Source organism: Sardina pilchardus, chromosome 17 (genome assembly GCF_963854185.1).
Source record: "Sardina pilchardus chromosome 17, fSarPil1.1, whole genome shotgun sequence".
Lineage (NCBI taxonomy): Eukaryota > Metazoa > Chordata > Actinopteri > Clupeiformes > Clupeidae > Sardina > Sardina pilchardus.
This window is the reverse complement of record NC_085010.1, coordinates 14052985-14073623: the sequence shown is the minus strand read 5'-3', so window position 1 is coordinate 14073623 and position 20639 is coordinate 14052985. Positions and strand designations below refer to the sequence as shown.

General features: G+C 42.2%; 1 protein-coding gene and 1 long non-coding RNA gene across 2 annotated transcripts; both read right to left on the bottom strand.

Moving 5' to 3' along the window:
* Positions 1–837: 837 nt before the first annotated feature.
* On the bottom strand, positions 838–4918 carry LOC134062121 (uncharacterized). Its single transcript, XR_009935411.1, has 6 exons — positions 4791–4918; positions 4425–4535; positions 3834–3896; positions 2381–2493; positions 2165–2286; positions 838–1354 (listed from the first exon to the last, which is right to left on the bottom strand). It is a non-coding gene; the product is annotated as an uncharacterized LOC134062121 (long non-coding RNA).
* A 1550-nt stretch (positions 4919–6468) lies between these two features.
* Positions 6469–20169, bottom strand: zgc:113263 (uncharacterized protein LOC503753 homolog). The gene is made up of 23 exons (XM_062518009.1): positions 20040–20169; positions 19292–19494; positions 19079–19183; positions 18896–18991; positions 18057–18167; positions 17609–17732; positions 16985–17519; positions 16452–16510; positions 16070–16325; positions 15702–15907; positions 14831–15056; positions 14445–14620; positions 13594–13843; positions 13133–13260; positions 12325–12586; positions 12103–12212; positions 11604–11838; positions 11157–11296; positions 9985–10234; positions 9655–9779; positions 8972–9230; positions 7821–7981; positions 6469–7705 (listed from the first exon to the last, which is right to left on the bottom strand). Exons 1-23 carry the CDS (start codon positions 20074–20076, stop codon positions 7473–7475), a joined length of 4287 nt encoding a protein of 1428 aa, XP_062373993.1. The 5' UTR covers positions 20077–20169; the 3' UTR covers positions 6469–7472.
* Positions 20170–20639: the final 470 nt, after the last annotated feature.

Genomic DNA, 20639 nt, shown 5'->3' with positions numbered 1-20639 from the left:
AGACCTGCCTTGTCAGGTGAATTTGAAAGACTCGAAATGTATGAAGAGGATCCTGTGGCAAAAATTTATTAGCTGTTTTGTGATGTTGGATTCATACCTGCACTGGGGGGAAAATGCTTGTGCTGTTTATCAGAAAAGCTCTGTTGCTCATGTAGTGAACCACAGGGTGCAAACACAAAACACTGAATTTTACACTCATTCTAAAAGTGCTTGTATATATATATTACACACACACACACACACACACACACACACACACACACACAGTAACTATATACAATTTGAATTAATGTTGCCAATTAAGTCAGTGGACTAAAACTCATTTTGTAGGGAGAACTGAGTCTGTTTTCTGTGTGTCTGGAATGCCTGCATAGATCTCCAAAGTTCCCCTCCAAAAAAGCTACCATCTTTGCCCATATATGGAGATAAGGTATCTTACAATTTTCCCAATGGGAAAAGAGCATGGGGATTATGAATTATCATACCTGTTAACTCTCACAAAGATGAAGAAGTCTGGAATACAGATGTTTTGCACTACACACTTTTGATCTCTTGAAGTCGGTACCTTCGATACATTTATTTTACATTTTGCTACTCCTGAGCTAAAAACTAAGTGCAACTTGCCATAGGTAGGTAGCTTCAAACACCCAGATCTCCTTTTATTGGCAAAGAGGACAGCTTTGAGTCCTTTCTGTAGGCGAACTTCAGAGGCACTATGGGCCCATTCTCATTCGCCTTTTTATCTATCCTCCCTTCCTTCCTCGGTCCTCGTTCCCACTGATCTAGATAAAGAATTATGGGGCGGCAGCAATGGGAGTCTATCCAGTGTTCTGGAACGATATGGTGGCACCTTTCATTTTATTTTGCCGATACAGTAACAATTGCAAGCAAGTTTTACTTGACATAACTTACAATCACCAAAAGAGGGAATCCTAAAAATATACTTCATCAATATTAAGATTAAAAAGTTGAATGGTAAAAGAATGCAAAATGTTTTCAGAGTACAACTGGCTGACACCAACATTAGTTCAGCAAAAGCAATGGCAACACATACTGAAACAAGTGTTTGCTGACAAGCAAGTTTACAACATGCATATTGGCCATATTCTGATTGAAAACGAAAGTAATCAAAGACTTCAAATAATAAGAAACATGTACAGTATTTAAAAAAGGTAACATTACACTGGATTACAATTGGTGTCATTATTATACTTCACATATTCTTCCATGAAGATGACTGCAATATCCATCCATCCAGTTATTGATACGATATACATTTCGAATCCAAACACAATCCTGGCCAGCTGCGTACTTCTTATCTGGTCCATCGTCAGGTTGATCCTTATCCCAGAATCTAGAGTACGTATCACAAAAGAGATATTTTTATTGACATGATTGACATGTTCAGTTATAGATGCTGCACTTATCCAAAAAGTGAACAGAAATAATTTAAACTAAAATACTAGAATATATTTATACGCAGATAAAAGAAATGTTTTTTATTGGCAGTCTCGATGACTAGCCTTCGTTTGCAGGGACACAAGGGTACACATCACAAATGAGATGTGTTTGATGACATGATCTGCTAAAATCTTCACTGCCAGATGCTGCTCTTCGCTCTCAGAAGCTTAATAGAAAGAGTAATTATTTAAGTCAAGGCACTGGTTAAATTAGACAGAACATCAAACAATTTGTTTTTGACAGGATTTGCATCTAACTCTAATTCCACACACAAATGAAGCACAGTGTTACTGCAGGCAGGTCACGGAGTCTCACTAGCTTCCTTGGATGGCCCAGCTGACTGTCAATCTAACAGCTCAGCTGAGTGCCAGCCAGCCAGGTCCCGCTTTCATTGGCGTAGATCATTCAGCACGCTTATTTAAACTGCCTTTGCCAATCTGCTACCAGTGGCTTTTTCTGCTATTTTGCCATCCACGTCCTCTCCTTAACTCCCTCATACGTCTGACTTATCAATGTCTTGGTTCTGTTCTGAATCCCATGGGGGATTTATTGCTGCTCTCCCTGCCTTGGGCTTTACATGTTTGAACATGGAAGGGCAGGGGGCCCCCAGAACAGAACATACCACCAAAATGTATTTCATGCAATAGCAAATAAAACTCTTTTCTTGACAAAGTGGTCATGACAGAAGCAAAGTTACTCTTACGTCAGATTGTCCTGCAAAGGTTTACCATCTGACCATAACCATTGGCCTTCTTTTTCCATGTCAGTCAGTCCAATCCAATAGGGAACCTCATGGGTGCTGTTGATTGAGAACAGCAGCAACAACTGGAAAAATAAATAAATAAATAAGTGTCTGTTTATTTATTGGGTCTTCACCGGGACTTTGCTTTCTACTGTATATTGGGCCTTCTTTACCTACCTGTTCCTCTTCTGTGTAAATAGTCACCAAATCTCCTCCTGCAGAGACACACTTCCTACGACTTTCTGTCCAGTTCAGGAGTTCTTGAGAATACAGGAATTTCCGTTTGGTTCCTGTTTAACAAAACCCTGCACATTTTACTGTAGTTCCTTAGTTCTTTTTTTCACATCTTGGTCACCCAACCTTAAGATCCATCTCATACCTCCTGACTGGCAGGCAAGATAGCCTGAATGTTATCCATGCACAGCTTGGACGCACAGTTCCGATCAAATATCAAATAGAACTGGGGCCGAGTGTTACATAGACTGCACATACTGTAGGTCTATAGGGTCTTCTAACAGAAACATTGTAAACATGTCACTATGTCACTGTCACCTGGAAACCATATCGCTTTTGATACAGCATGGATGTTAGATGTAGGCAGACCGTTCCACTGTGCTGCTATCAGAGACTTCATAGCCCATAAAGAATACATATCATCACCATCACACTAATAATTGCCAGCCTTAGTCATTTTTTCAGGTTTCTCAGAAAACACAACATTTTATATATTATATTTATTTGTCACTAATAAAGGTTGTGGCAGAATATGACTATTGACATACTAATAACAATGTAGGCCTATGTCAATAACATAACAGAAATAAATGACTTAATGACTTGAGCCCAAATATTTGAACATGCCTTTGTAACTTAAGCAATTTAAATCTTCAGCTCGGTTAACAATAACGCTAACAAAACAAACTAAATCATTCTGAGGAGGCATGCATCTCTTCACTTCTCCCTCTAGTCTGTTGTCAAGTCTCATTGTCTTTTGACTTGGCAAAATAAAACAGCCCAGACTTCGGCCATACAGGAGTGGAAAAGCGTGATCTCATCTGTTCAACTGAGGATGTGGGTGATTTTACTAGCAAGTCAGCAACAGGAGGAGATTATATGACAAAATGTTTGACTAATGATGACTAGGAAGGTGATGATAGTAGGCCTATAGTGTGAACAGCTCAGAAAGAGGAGCTCAACAGCTTCTGTTCATTTTACCAGAGATTTTACTTAAACATGAACAAAAAAAGACAGCGGTTTCTGAATAGTCCTGGCCTTAAGGAACTAAACCCCTATCTGAAAACTGTTGTTGTATTTGTACAGCAGATATTCTGAGTGTAACATACCTAAAAGAGTGGTTTAAAGATTAGAGACATTTTCAGAGGATAATAAATAAAGATAAAATGACAAATATGCAACAGGGCTACTTAAGCACGAGGTATACACATCATGGCTTGACATGATCCACGCTACACATGTAAAAATCACAGGTTTTACCGTCTCTAGTGGTCGTTCGTCTTAGAGGTTGTTACATAACTAATGTTCTTTGATTTGATGTCACATTTTGTGTCCTTGCATATTAGAATCATTCCCTTTGGCTGAAAGACTTTTTCAGATGGAGAAATAAATGCACCTGTTTTTGCCATTGCTTTGATGGAAGTGACTTGTTGTTGTTGGTTCTTCCCTTTGATGCCATCTGCTGGCAGGAACATGTCATTAAAATATCTATGAACTGCCTTTAGCTTACCAAAAAGATGAACAGCATTAAAAAACATTGTTAATTCAATTCAATCTAGATGCCAAGTGAGGACATAACCTAAACCATTATCAACCATTATTTCCTAGGCCTAGTGTTCCTATAGTACAATGTACTTATAATATTCCAAAGTCATACTTAGTTTCTATAATGTGTCCCAATCATTTATATAAGGCTTTTCATGTGGTCTGTTGCTATAATGTCAAAAATACATGACTGGTACATTTCATCTTGATGAATATGTGAACAATATTTTCCTTCAGGACTGTTTTGCCTATGGAAATGAATGAATCTGTACGGAGCTTTATTTTCATAAATGCTCGATCAAATTAATTTAGCACGCTTCTTCTCATGTGCACTCAACTATAGGAGATATCTTGTCTTTAACAGCCAACGTTGATGTGTCACTAAAAGTAAAAATCAAAATAGGCTACTAAAGCTCTAATAAATCTAAAGACGAATACTCACAGAGCACACCCAGGACAACGACTCCACACAGGAGTACAATGCATGTTGCAATCAGCGTGATCTTGGTAGAATCCCATCAAGGTGCAACAGCCTGTGAGCTCAACTCCGGACCTGTCAGTTTACATAAAGATGCTCAGTCTTCCTTTTCATTAGAAGACTGGGCCTTTAGTAAAAGCGAAAATGGCCTTGCCCTGATTTTAGTACTCATTAAAAGGGAACATTTCCTTGACTTTTATGTAAAAGGGAAAAAAATGGCAAGGAAAGACATATTATATCATAAAATACATTTCAGAATTAAGACCTCATCATTTGAGATATTAGAACAGCATGCATGCAATATGTTATTTTACTGATGAAAAATATTACCGCTGAAGATCTGTCTGTCATTTTTCTTCCTTGTGTGTTCCTCATTGCTTTGTATGACCCCTCCACCATAATTCTGGTAAATCCCATCATCAAACATCCTTACAGTGATCAAAACCAGAGGTACTGACTAAAGGACATACTCTGAGCATTTGACTATGCTGTTTTGCTTACAAAAAAACACTTCCTTAAACAAGCACTATAGGTGTTAAACACTACCAATAATAACCTCAAAGAGCAGCAGCCTTTATCTTGTTTCCCCATCAACTGACACTATTATTTACTCCTTTCATTTTGGCGTCTGTTGCAAAATGTCAGAGATGCAGGTTACCGAAGTCTGGATTGTTCTGGATGATTTCTACCACCAGTCTTGTGTTACCAGCAGAACATAAATCCCAAACCCCTTGGGGCATCTCATACCCTTTAACTGCCCTGGCTAACATTACAATCATCTTATGAGAACTTCAACTTCATATGCGTAATTTTGTTTTCCAGTTTTGCCCACGCAGCGCTAATGAAAGAGCCTGTTTTGGAGTTGCTACTCATGTTCATAAAGGCTGAATCAGATCTGCAGGCATCTACTTGTTTTCACAGTTATTGCACTCAGATACAGCCTCTGTAATGCATACTGTATTGTCATATATATATCTATGTCTGTAATGGGGCATTTTGTGTTGTGCACTGGCAACTATTTTTGATGTCTCACTTTGGCTGAAAAAAAAACATCTGAATAAATAATTCACCTGTTTTATTTGCCCATGATTTGACAGGTTGACTGTAAAGGATTGTTTTCTTTGATAAAAAAAAGAAAAAAAAAACTATCTACAAAGAATCACTCACTAACTAAAATTAGATTGGTCTTTTTTACAGCCGCAGACTTTCTCTTCCCTTTTTCGTTCAAATGTTTCAGGATGTTGAAAGCAGATATGAAAGGTATGTCTGTTGCTCAATATTTAGTTTTTATGTCTGGGGCTTTTTGATCATGTTCAAAACACAAACACGACACACCACCATCATCAACATCATCAGAGACTTTTCAAAATACTAAAAGCTATATACATAAGTGTTAAACTAACAATGACCAATAGTCACAGCACAGCCAGGACAATGATTTGAGGTATTTGTTTTCTAAATGCAGTCTGTGTATTCCCCTGCTCACCAGGAAAGGAAACCCGAGGACGCTCACAAACAACCTGTGACCTGTCATGCTCACAGTATATGATACTGTATGTAAGACAAATTAATTTGCAACAGTTGCTGAAATACGTTTGCCTATGTGGCACCCCAAGGCGGCAAACAACACTAAAAATTAACCCAAAAATAACCCATGTGCAGCCAGATAATGACTGACCCAACATTGGGTTATATTTAACCCAGTCCTTAACCGACCCAGCACTGGGTTCCATTAACCCAGCGTGTTGGGCTATATTTTCTGCCCATGAATGCATCCAGTACCTAATTTTACCAATGTGCGCTGCTGTGCCTTGGCAGTTTTCAGTGCCAGTGACCACAGAAAGAAGAGGCCACAGCTCTTCTCCTGAGTAAATAAAGTCTAAAACAGATTAATGTCCCCTGTACTCTTGGTAATACAATTCCATGAAGATTACGGTTTCAGCCGTAAATAGATGTCTCCGTTTATTTTGTTTTCCCTTAAAACAATGGATTTCAACAAGGGCTTGTGGATACAAATACAAACATGTGTGTACAGGACTAACAGGAATTTAATGTCAGTATAAAACTGACAAAGAAAGTTCTTTGACGGATGTACATTTTAAAGAACATAAATACATTCATGTGTCACAACTCCTTTTAGGAGTTTTGGAAATAAATATAGATCAACAGTCTAAAATAAAGTCAAGGCAAGAGATGTTACAAGGCATGAACCCAGACCAGAAAGCTGAGAGCTCTTGTGGCAACATCATCTTCATGAACGTGTATTCTTGGCTTCAAAGAAGACACAGAAGAGGAAACAACTTTTCAACTTTTCTCCACACACACCTACTAGACTAAGACTACTAGACTAATAGACTGAACTCTGGGGGTTATTTCTGCCTTATAAACAGTACAGTCCTTCACGTCTACAGTACCTCACTAAGAGTTTGAGTAGTAGTCACATAATGTGTAAGACACAACAATATTCACAAGGTCGTGTTGGTGCAAGAATGTGGTATGTAGTATACTGTTAAAAGGGCTTTCCTGCTATCAGAAGGCTAAGGAACTCTGAGTAAATTAGGCACTCTGGTTGAAGTTCAGACTTATCACCCCAGACAAGTTCCATTGTCTCTCTTCACCATTTGAAGTATGGTGTAACCAACTAAGTCACTACTGAGCTCTGAATAGCAGGGAGAATTGGGTGATACACATTCATTTCCTGTGTATTAGTCACATTGTGTACAAACTGCAGAACAGGGTTTTATGCAACCACTGTGTAAACTTCGGTGAATAGTCGGTTAATTAGGGTAGGCGGATTAGAATTGAGTTTTGACTCCCCACAGCTTACATAGAGCTATTCTACTGCATGTGGTGTATCTAGAGGTATAATGGATGAACTAAATACAGGGAATTACCTTATCATGGCAAGCCAGTCACGTGACACTGCCTTTTTTGAATCTTGTTAAAGTTACTACTACATTAAGTTGCTACAGCTTAGGTTGTCGGGCTATGACTGGGGTGGGTGGTGATGTTTCATTGTGCTTTGCTGCTGTTTGCTCGAATCTCCCTCAAGCTTCTCCTCGGTCGTCTCAGGCTTGCGTGGTCCTCCTGCGCACTTTCCGCCTCTTCCTGCTGCGTCTGGTCCGCAGTCCGAAACGAGAGGCTCCTCACCTCCTCGGGGGCTCCTTCTCGGCCAGTGGTGTCACGGAGAGTGGTGGCTTCACTGGTGGTCTGTGGAAAGTCCGGACGGACTACTTCTGGTGAGTCTGTAGAATAAAGAACAACCGAGTTCTGTGTGGTCGAACAGCAGACCATTATGTTTAAGATATTCATTTTGTGTAAGGTAATATAAGATTTAGTATTAGACCGTGGGCTGAATACCTTTCTGTGTGCTTGTGTTCTCCAGGGCAAGCCCAACATCTGCCCCATCCGCTGCCATGGCCGCAGTCTCATTGGGCGAGGGATCTACTGTTGAAAGCTCATGTCCAAATATCCTCGCCAGCTGATCATAGAATTTACACTCGATCCGTTCTCCTCCACGCCTGTGTCGTGCAAGAAAAAGAATACCGGTAACAATTTTGAATGCTGCCACTGATGATTTATGAAACACAAATTAGTCCGTTTTTTTGGCAATTTATTGGTGATTTGGATATATTCTATGGGCCTTTTTGACTTTTAGGTACGACAGGGAGGAGTGACACGAGGCGAAGGGGAGAGAGAGATGGGGAGGGATTAAGAAATGGCCGGCGGTCAGATTCCAGCCCGGGTGCTGGGCACTTACAGCCTGTAAATGGGCGCAGCAGTCAGTTGCACCATAGCTCCCTATCTATGTATTTGGTAGCTTTGACAATAACATACAACTGATCTGTTTCCACATGGATAAAAAAGTTGAGGCATCATGAATACTCACAGTGAATGTGAATAATCAGACATGGAAAAAATAAAATACAAGGGTGGTGACGCTGTGGTGCAGCTGGCCAATACCAAAATCAGTCCCAAGTGCTCAAGAATCCGGCTCAGGTCATTTCCCGATCCCACCCAATTTCTATCCCCCACTTAGTTCCTGTCCATACCTTCACTCTCCTATAAAATAAAGGCAACTAGAAAAGCACTCAGAGTGCAGACCCCCGCCTGTATTGTTCTTCCTTGGTTGTCATACATTTGAACCTAAACTATTCAGATCGCCACCACGTGGCCATACAATGCCATTACACCGCCACGCGAAAAACATAACCGCCTCCTGAATCCAGACGGTGATACGGATCACTCCCAAAATATAATCGTTTCTTCCTTGGGTCATTTCAGACCTTCCCTGAAAATGTCATCGAAATCCATCCATCACTTTTTGAGTTATCTTGCTAACAAACAGAACAACAAACAGACAGACAAACAGACAAACCCTGATGAAAACATAACCTCCTTGACGGAGTTAAAAAAGTCCAAGAGTTCAAAGTAGCACAACTAAATAGCACACATACTGTATGCTCTTATATCATGAGGCTAGAGACCATAGAGCGGTCCCTTCTCCCCACCTGTGGCTCTCGCTGCTCTGTCGGTAGCTGGCCTTCAGCCTCTTCACCCTGGACTGGCACTGCTCGGCCGTGCGTGCGTAGCCCCTCTCCGCCATGGCGTGCGAGATCTGGGCGAAGATGTGCTTGTTCTTCACGCAGCCCCTCAGACTGCTCTGGATGGCATCGCTCCCCCAGATATCGATCAGGACCTGCGTCTCGCTGTCCATCCATGGCAGCTTTGGGCCCTCCGGAGGTCGAAGGGCAGCAGGGACCGGTGACTCTGAGGGCAGGTGGCAGACGGGGGTTAGGCGGGGATTCACGCTAGAAATAACGAAGCGCCAGCGGTAAGCTTAACGCAACGCTCGGAGCACAATAAGTTCTATCTCGCTCCTAAGCAACACATATGGCTTGCCTAAACTGACAATTGAATACTCTCGTGTTTCGCTTTGACAGTTGAACCAAGTTCAACGCTCAGCTTGTTCAATGCTAGCGTTCCGCTATAGAGAACAATAGGAAACCTGCGGCTTGCCAGTGTGATCCCTACCTTAAAGTTAGCCTCCGAAACTACGTTGAGAGGTCAAGCTTTACACTATATACAAAAGTCAGTTTCTCACGAAAGGAACATAACATGACTGCTACCTACTGTGACCCTTTCATTTGCTGTCCTTTATCCTTTTGCCCATTTGTGGGCTTCAATATCTCACCTGGATCTGAATCTGTTAAGGACTCTAGCTCTCCCGTCATATCCAGTGGCTCCTCTGGTAAACTATTCATGGAGATCTCCTTCAGGAATATCTGCTCCAGTTGTTCATAGAACTTGCAATCCTCCCTGTGCATAACACAAACACACACACACACACACACACACACACACACACACACACACACACACACACGACTGTTTAAACAAATGATAAATTCTTGTTTCTTAAAGTCACTATTTTAAGCTAGAGACACACTATGTATGGCTGTCAACCATTCTTACCCGACCGAATCCACAATTCTGCCTACAAACTGTCTTCAAACTCACTCACTTCTCGTGGTAGAACCTGGCCTTGAGCCGCTTCACTCGTGTCTGGCACTGCTCGGCTGTCCGTATGAAGCCCTGTCCCACCAGCCTCTTGGAGATGTGCTTGAAGATGTGCTTGTTCTTGAGGCAGCCCCGCAGGTTGTACTGGATGCGGTCCTCGCCCCAGATGTCCAGCAGGGCCTTGGTCTCGCGGTCCGACCAGGGCATCTTGCGGCTGGACTCTGCCACAGCTCTCCTGGCTGCCCGCTGGGATTCTGATAGGGAATGGGATTGCATGGGATGCAATGGGCCTATGAGTTAATCTATGAAGTAATCAGAGGCGGAGAAATCCAGCTTCAGAAAGTAAAAACCACGTATTGGTTCTACCTGTGCACTTAACACAGATGATCTCACTAATTAGCTGGTCTACCTAGCTGAAGAGTTGTGGTCATTTGAATCAGATGGTTTAAATGAATGATTGGCACCGATATGTGGTCGGATTTTTACTTTCTGAAGCTGGGCTTGTCCACCTCTGGAAGTAACAGTGTTTATAATGCCATGCTCTGCAGCGGTGCTGGCGATGGAGGCCGGAGGCAACTGTTGCTGTCGGGGGTCCACCGAATTGCTCATCTGCAGGGTCGCTCACAACTTTGGACTGCTTGGTGCTTCTGCTGCTAGGCCTACTGCTTCATGGTGCTCTCCAGACGGCCTGTCTAGCGCCGTCTTCGGTTGGCCTGATAGCTAGGCTAGGCTGTGCGTCTTCATTGCCCTGGGACTTGAGTGCAGTCGATTGGACTAAGTTGACGTGGACTTTTCTGTTTTTTGTTTGTTTTATTATTTATTTAACATTTGTTTATTGTATGTCTTGTATTGTATGTCTTGGTGCCACGGGTACGCTGGCGATTACGGCACTCCGTCCGGCATCTTGTCTTGTTATTTTGTGAATTTGTTTTGTTTGTTGTGTTGTCATGGGTACGCTGGCGACTACGCCACTCCGTTTCGGCACTGTCTCTGTGTCTCTGTGTTCTGTAAAGCGCTTTGGGCTGCACTCAGTGCACATTAAATGCGCTATATAAATAAAAGTACCTTACCTTACCTTACCTATAAACAAAGTTCATGAATGAAGTTTATTATGGAGTACACCTCCACATTCATCAGATGTTGTTGTTGCATTTAAAAGAAGATGAGGTGCCTTACCCGTTTCTTGATCAGAATCTGCTGTGGTGTCCATAGATGCCTCAAAGCTCAAATCTCCCGCATCATTTGAGAAACTTAAATGGCCCAGAATTGGCTCCAAGAACCTGTAGTATCTGAAGAGCACTGGTTTTCCACCGTGTCTGAAAACGTCCAAGAGGAGATTTTGAACAGTTAACTGGAGGCATACTGTATAAATACATACCCAGACATCTATTAAAACATGAAGCTGCATAAATACACATATGCAGAATACATGCACCTAAGCAGGCACACAGTATACATACACTCATCTAAGGTGATAAGACATGGTCCGTCGGAAGGGTACACCAAACTTGGCAGAAACGTATCATACATAAATCAAGAATTCTCATTGCCCTACCTGACGCAATATTAACACTAACTACCCAAATTTCAGTGAGAGTTTGAATTGAAGTCAAACAGACTTACATCATGCTGTTGCGACAGCGCCGGTAGGTCTTACGCAGCTTGGTCACTCTTTTGTGACACTGCTCGGCGCTTTTGGGGAATCCCATGGCGGCCATCTTCTCCGATATCTCAGCAAAGATGTGGCCGTTTCGGATGCAGCCCCGTAAGCTCTGCTGGACGTCCTTGTTGCCCCAGATCTCGATGAGGGCCAGAGTCTCTGGCTCTGACCAGGGAGTGAATCTGATGCTGTCACTTCCTGCCCAAGAGGAGCACGAGTGGTCAACTAGACTGGACACAAGGCTTAAAGCAAGGAACATTTCTGTGCCTTACGTGTTTAGTAATTGTAATGTAATGTACTTAGGACTTAGAAATTACATTAAAAAAAAAATGCTACATTTTACATTTTTAAATCTTCAAATGGCCCGGCCCAAGCCAAAATTCAAACACAGTGGCTGAGAACCTTAAGACCTTAATACGTCATCAACTATGCAAATGCCACTGAGAAATGTTAGAGCCATACCTGTTTCTTGATCATCCTTTTCATCAAAGACATCTATGGAGAGTGCCTCGTAGCCAAGAACTTGTTCGAGCTGATCATAGAATTTGTATCCCACTTTGTCTCTCCCACATCTGTTCAGAATAACGGACATAATATTGGCATTAAGAGGGAAAGTTCTGACGTTTTCAAAATCAGACGAGTCTGATACTGAGTCATGTACGAAGGAAAACATCGATTACACACTTCTTCCTTTCGTAACACTGGCGGAAATTTTGCCGCAGTGTCTTCACTTTCCAACGGCACTGCTCTGGGGTCTTGGAGTAGCCCAGGTCGTGCATCTTCTGAGATATGTCCGAAAACACGTGGCCATTGTGCACCACGCCCTTCAGCCCCCTCTGGACTTCGTCCTGGGCCCAGATGTCGATAAGCGCCACGGTCTCCAGGTCAGACCAGGAGCCTGATGCGGATCTGTCAGGGGCCACGTGGCTGCCAGGTGCGTGTGAATCTGTAGGGAACACACTAATAGAGCTCATAAAGACGTACAATGTTATAAGCGATTTGTGAATTTATCTCAGTGTTGAAGGGAGAACGAAAGTTGGATAGGACAGTACAGTAACTAAAAGTTCACTAAAATAGCAACACTTACTCCAAGAACATTTAAATGAGTGAATAACAATATTTAGGGTTAATAGGGACTCGGTGCTGGGAACCTGGTAGTGTGCTTACTTAATGCACACTTAAAATAACACTAATTACATTAATGCGCCTTTATTCTCTGAGTAGGCTGTTCTTAGTCAGTTGCAGAGTCACTTTCAGCTTCCTAAAAGTACCAAGTATCAAAAAGCTTCTATGAAGGTAATTGTTTTTTTGTCACATATCACCCAGACAGTAAGAAACACTTTAAAACACAATGAGGACATTTTGTGATTCTTAATGGGTTACTTAGACACTACATACAGTATAGTATGACCAGAGGGGCTATTTATGTATGAGAGAAGTGTGTAAGCAGAAGTAGTTTCTTAAATATAACACTAATATCATGGAAACTCACCACCTTTCTCTGAATGGGTGTCACTGATGAAGTCCTGCACTGTTGCCTTCTTTGAGGAGGGATACTTGTTCAAGATCTCTTCCATCAAATCATAGAACTTAAACTCCACATGTTCAGCCTCTGATGAACTAAAACACACAAAGGAAGATGACAGATGACATTCTTTATAGTAGCATTACCCAAGTTTTGTTCTACTGAAAACCCTGGAGTCGCCATATAGATGCTTGGCTCACATAAATGATTTGATGACACTTCACTACTTTTTGGTGGCCTTTCATAACAATGTATTCTGTTTAAGAAGGAAAATGCATTACATTTATTTCTTCTCAAAAACAAAAACATGCAATTTTTTTCTGTGAACATTTCCATACCCCTAGGTCACACACGTTTTAGCACCGAAGCTACAACATCAGAAGTCCTTCTACAACATCAGTAGGCTATGCAACATGTTTCCAACTTACCTCATGCTTTCTCGACACTGCCTATAACTGAGCTTCAGCCGTTTGATGCGCGTGTGGCACTGCTCCGAGGAGCGCAAGTAGCCGTGGGCGTTGAGCCGATCGGATATCTCCGAGTAGATGTGGCCGTTGTGGGGGCAGCGCTGCAGGTTCCTCTGCACCTTCTCCTCCCCCCACAGCTCCAGCAGGATCAGCGTCTCGCTGTCCGACCACGGAACCTTCTTGCGCTCGTCTGCGGTGTTGACCGCTGCCTCTGAGGAGTCACAAATTGCCAAGAGAGTCAAGGTCAAATCAAGCTGATTTAGGGGTCGTTTCCACATATCTAGATATTTGTATGAATTCTTGATGTGTGAAACAAGGCCTAATACAGCGCATTTCATACACAAGAATCATACAATGTGCTTTACATAAACAAAATCAAAGAATAATAGTAAATGAAAGTATAAAATGGTAATAGTTTATAGTGAGTAATAAAAGTATAAATATAATAACAAAATATAATTAAAGAATAATTAAAAATGAAACAAAAAAAGACACAAGGTAGAATATTCAAAAGACACATTCAGAATGTCTAACTCATAACAGGAAGTGCATGTGATCAGAGACAGCATCACTGATTGAATCCAAACACAACATCCCACACATGAATTTAAAGGCGAGCCCTTATAAATTGCGATTGTTCATCACTTTGACCTGTGCTTCAAGAATGGCAGTTGCTTACAACTGTGCAACGACTAGAATGACCTGTAGGGAATGCTTTTAGAAAGATAGATGAGCTTGCCCCCTTATACACAGAGAGACACACATAAAAACTAATTAACAATGACAATGCTTTGATAGGACATGGCACTAACCAATCTCCTGGTAGGAGTAGACAGGAAAGTCATTATCTGGGTCTCCAGAGTCTTTGGCCTCTGCGTCTGTGTCCTGATCAGCACCGAGTGCTTCCACATACGAGGGTAGTTCATTAACTAGCAGTCTCTCCAGTTGATCATAGAATTTGCATTCAACTCTCTCCTTCCCGGGAGTACTGAAAGAGAACATACCACAACTGAGTTGTCTTCTGTGTGGTTCTGAAAATAAAGATTCTGAATAAAATATTTCATGTATTATTTGGATATTTCATGTAGTTTTTCCACTAAATTCCCTCAATCACTGAAACGAGTTTGGGTTTGTTAATGTTTATACATGTAGCAGTGCATGTGATAAGAAAAGTACACATATGCTTTTGGGTACTCACTGGTTGTTCTCATAGCACTGTCGGAAACTTAACTTGAGCCTCTTCACTCTTGACTGGCATTGCTCGGCCGTTCTGATATATCCAAAGGGGGACATCTTCTTGGATATCATGGAGAAAATGTGTCCGTTGCGATGAATGCCCCTCAAATCCCTCTGTGTGCGATCCTCTCCCCAGATGGTAATCAGGGTCTGAGTTTCATGATCGGTCCATGGAATATTTTTTGTCCCTATGACAAATTGCATTCATTGGCACTAATCAGTATTGCTGACAACTGCTCTGGATTAAAATACATCTAAAAAGATTGTTTACGTATACAACAACAGCATAAAAACTTTATTCCGTGTCATCAGGATACATAAAGTTAGGATTTCAGGATGAATCTATTTGTCCGATGGAAAAATGATCTTTGACATACAGGTTGCCACATAACAATATTTGATTCACTCTGCGTCATAGAATATAGAATATAGAATATACTTTTTTTGATCCCGTGAGGGAAATTAGTTTCTCTGCATTTAAACCAATTTAACCGAATTAGTGAACACACACAGCACACACACAGTGAGGTGAATCACACACTAACCCAGAGCAGTAAGCTGCCTGCCCATCCAGCGGCGCTCGGGGAGCAGTGAGGGGTTAGGTGCCTTGCTCAGGGGCACCTCAGCCATGGTGGACTGGTCAGGGATCGAACCGGCAACCCTCTGGTTACAAGCCCGAAGCCCTAACCAGTACACCACGGCTGCCCCGTATGCCCGTATGCTGCCACGTATGCTGCATCATGCCTGACAAAGGCCTCTAGCTGTTCTAAAATGACTGTAAAGCATGGTCTATTGGGGTTTACTGCTTCATAATATAACAATAACAGTTGTACCTTCCAAACCACTGTGACCAAGGAACTTGAAATCCTTGTCTTCTTCGAATGCTTCTCTAGTTGGCTGATCCTCTGGTGGTTGGTCTCCAACTATGATCTCTTGAACGTCGTATGAGACCTCAGACGTTGAGGAGGATCCCTCAGTCACCAGAATCCTCTCTAGCTGGTCGTAAAATTTACACTCCAACCTGTCTCCACCATTGATGCTGTTTTTCAAAGAGCAAGTCGCCAATCTATTAGCATACACATGTCACTCAGATCATCAATATGTCTATATAAATATCATGTTGTGACATTTTTATTAATGCTAAACAAAAAATGTCTACTTAAACCTTTAAAAATCAGTCCATAGTTAGTGCAATACTCACTTGTTTTCATAGCACTGTTTGAAACTCATTTTTAGCCGCTTGATTCTGGTGTGGCATTGTTCTGCGGTTCTCAGATATCCACGCTCCAACATCTTCTTGGAGATCACATTGAAGATATGTCTGTTGTGAACACAGTCCTTCAGGCTTTGCTGGATGCTGTCTTTCCCCCAAATGTCAATCAAGTTGAGGGTTTCTTGATCAGACCATGGGACTTTGGAGACATCATTTGTAGGGTGCTGGGGCACATCCTGAACATCTGAAACACACGCAAACCACTCAAAACATTTCCCAACAACAAATTCCTCAAGGTCACGCAAATGTGCACACAGTTGTATCTCATTTGTTAAAAATCACATGTGGAGTCTTATTTGTGTTTTCATACCCGTGTATCCTCCCCAGGAGTAGATGAATGAACATTCCGCGCTGGGTTCTTCACAATCCCTGTGGAACAGTAGAATATGTTTACAGATAGACTGCATCAGAACACATCTCATTCACTATGACTTAGTGGTAGGAATGAATTAGTGAGGCAAGGTGTATCTTGATGCAGAGATGCATTACATTTACACTACATTTAGTCATTTAGCTGACGGTCTGACACTTTAATACAAAGCGACTTATGGAAAAGGGAAACCATCAAGGCACAGTGTGACAAGGTCATCTTAGTGCTGCAAGTACTTCTTGCATAGAATCAAGTGACAGTTCGAGAAGGGGGCTAGTCAAGCGTAAATGCTAGAAGTGCTAGATGCAGAGATGCACTGGCAGAGATTGTACACACATTGACAAACACCTACACGTAAAGGACAAACAAAAACAACCCACAACATCCCCACCATCACTAGGACGTAATCACTAGGACGTAGTCAGTGGCGAACTAAACATAAAACACTGTTTTATGTCACTCTAACTCCTGACCTTGACTGTGGAGACTCGGCTGGCCGTTTAAGGAGCAGGTCAGAGCTGTCAGTCATTTTCCTCTTCTCTGCAAACGTGTGACCGTTCAGACTCCTCTTCAGGTCTGCTTTGGCCACAGTGCTTTCCTCTGATGTGCGCTGTCCACATTCGCTGATGCCCGGCGCGGACCGCTTCAGAGAGAGGTCCAAGAGAGCCGGGCTCAGAGGGGGTGGGGGTCGACCGCACGAGGTCATCGGTATCCACGATTCACGCTCCCCACTTTCGGAGGCATCTCCTTCTTCGCTGTCCCCCAGCCATTTGGGACCGCGTTCGTCTGTCCCCTCCGCTGTCTCGCTCCCCTTTAGCTTCCCTCTGTCGTCTTTGGAGAGGTCTACTGGGTAGTCCAGGAAGTCTTCCTTATTCTGGCCCTCCACAGCAGACATGGAATCTGACGCTTCTCCAGAGTCAGGCTGCTCTGTGGCGATCACCACTCGCACGAGAGGCGGGAGGGACAAGGAGGACAGGATGTAGTCATCACCGGTGGATGGAAGTGAATCTACAACACAAGATGTTGATCATTTAAAGCATGTTAGTAGAAAACCCTCAGTAACGATGCAATAGAGATCTGGGGTGGGATCAGAATACCTGTGAAATGCAGATGACCACGGTTCCTGTGGTGTCCCAGAAGGGTCTTGGTTTGGTTTGCAAGTGGGACTGAGAGCAAACACTCTTCCAAGCTGGAGGGGTTGCTGCTAAGCCAAGACACCATCTAAAAAATCGGCAACAATCACGTCATACTGTAATGTTAAGTAACAGGAAAAAGCAACAGCAAAAACCAAGAATGGCAATGTTTACACTGACTGAAACTGTTCATGGCATTCACAATGCAATCATAACCACACAAAACAGATAGGCTGCAGTCTTGCATCATACCACACATCTTATTATTACATAAACAACTTCAAAAGAACAATATATTAATAGAATACCTGAATATATCAAACAGAATGTCTTGATGTCAGTTCTTCAACTTTACATTTAATTCAATAAGATGTTATTTCTCTCACATAGTACAGACAATTAAGAGCAGTACCTGTGTAAGATCTGGCACTGGTAAGAGCTGCTCCAATCTGGACAGGAAATCCAACATAAGTCTCTGTAACGATTTGTCATATTTATAGCCATATTCCACTGGGAAGATATTCTAAATCGGGATAAAGGAAAGGGAGAGAAATAATCAGTTAAAGGACTCCATGTGATTTTGTTTTTGTTTTCAACAGAATACTATCTCTGTATTATGGTGATGGTAGTGGTGTTATTTCTGGTTACTGCTCCCTGTTGGTGGAATGTGCTACCAGTTCCAGTAACAGAGCATGGGCGTCCATCTTTTTCATCAAAAATCTCCTGATCATCTCTTCTATAAGTGCCTCCTCTCTTAGCACTAACTAGAGTAACAGCTGGACATGATGTATCTAGCTCTCACCACTCCCAGCACCTTCTTCCCTATCCTGACTATCTATCTTCTCCCTCCCTTGACTTCACTTGAACTGTTATTCTATTCTATTCTATTCTATTCTATTCTATTCTATTCTATATGAGTACTGCAGTAACAATATGTACCTTGGCGCTGTATCTTCAATGTACTTGAAATGTAACTTTATTGTTGCTGTAAGTCAATTGGGATAAAAACGTCAGCTAAATATGACTAAATGTAAATGCAAATGTCTAGTGGTTTGTGGTCAGTGATCTGCACTTCCCAATCAGAAGGTTGTGTGAGTTTGATTCTAGGGAGTGACACATCTGTGCCCTTGAGCAAGGCACGTAACTCTGAGAGTCTCCAGGGGCATTGTCCTCCTAATTAGTTCCCTAGAAGTCGCTCTGGATTACAACTTCTGCTAAATGGTAAGTACTGTAATGTAACATGAATCTCACCTGAAAAAAGTGCTCCCTCTCGGCAGGGTCTTTCAACAGGGTCTGGACAAGCACCAGAAAATTGGTCTCAGACTCCTCTACTTCCTCATCACAAGCCTGCAAACATGAAGTGTGGTAACAGGTTAAAAAAATGCATGATTAATGTTTCAAAATGCATCTATGCTACGTTTGTGTTGCTCATACCTCACTGTTCATGACATTAACAGGAGGGGCACGGATGCGATCTAGGTGGGGCTGTAGGCTTTTCTGATCAGCTGGGTTTTCTCCACGACACAGCTCCAAAATTAGCTGAGACGGCAGACATAACCACACACATTTCGAATGACACACATTAAATTGTGGACTGTGGCTGTATGGAGTGAGTCACATGCATTTTAAACATCTGGCCTCGCTCACCCTGGCCCTCAGGCCCAGAATCAACTGGGCCCTCTGACGATAGCTCAGCAGGTCTGGAACACTCTCTGTAACTGTGGTAACAAACTCCTCTAGCATCCCATAATGTTCCACATGCCTCTGCTGTGTCACTTGCCACATGGCAGCTGCAAGTAACCGTAGTGGGGGGACCATGAGGCGGAGCAATGGCAAGGGGAGAAGGGGGTCTGCACAGAATGAGAAAAGCACAGTAAGTATTGCGAATATTTGCCTGCTACATTTCAGGTCAATGAAACGCATAGCCTACTGTGGGTTACACTGCTCTTGCTATAAGTTTACTAGGCATACAGTATACTTTATTCTATTTTCTATCTTATTCTATTTTTCTAGCCCTCAAAGCTTTAACATAACATCATAATATATATCATCTTGCTTTAGACAAAAAAAAAGAAAGGTTAGGTATATTTGCATCATGAATGTTTAGGCCCCTGGAGACCACCACAGACTTAGGCTAATGAGGTTGAGCTGACATCTGTCACCTAGCGATTGACACGTTTCTCCATATCTCCTTCCACAAAGCTATGCATTCTGAACGCAACATGCACACACTAATTGACTACTGCACACTCAGAATTGCTGTCCGATAGGCTAATTAATTGGACCTCACCGCCGGCGTTATATTCAGCCGAACGGTGTTAGCACCTGGCTACGAGCTGCGGTGAATTTCACAGCTAGGTCATGTACTTTAAAAATGCATGGATAGGATACGCACCCGCGCTGATCATGCTGGCTAGACATCGTATTTCCATTTTTCAGAAAGTTCGAACAGCTTCATACATCCAAGAAAGCTGTTCATGCGTATTGCATTTCAACAAAGAGACTATTGCTTTCTTTAAAAAAATTATCTGGGCAATTGTGGTCCATTATTATCAGAGGAGCCTATGAGTTGACAAGTTGACTATCAGCATTGCAATATTAATTTTCATGACTTGCATCAATGTTTCTCTAATGTGATAACTGCCTTCCTGGACGCCTGCTCAAAATCCAGTCTAATCCGCTTCGGTCTGGTTCAGAGTCCTAATGAAGACTTCTCCCTCTGGTGGTGCGACCACATTAATCTGGTTTTGCTAGACCACCACACAAACGAAACTTGATTGTTGTTTCCAGATTTCCATTCTTACAATGCACAAAATATTTACACCACAAATTAAATTAACTTAATATGTACATGTTTGTTATTTTATGCGTGCAATGTCCAATAAAATATGATTGTACACGACCAGGTAAGCACCTGTCAAATCGTGACAATATATACATGACTTTTATTATGATACACGTTCATAGTCGGCCGTCGCACACGAAATACGACTGA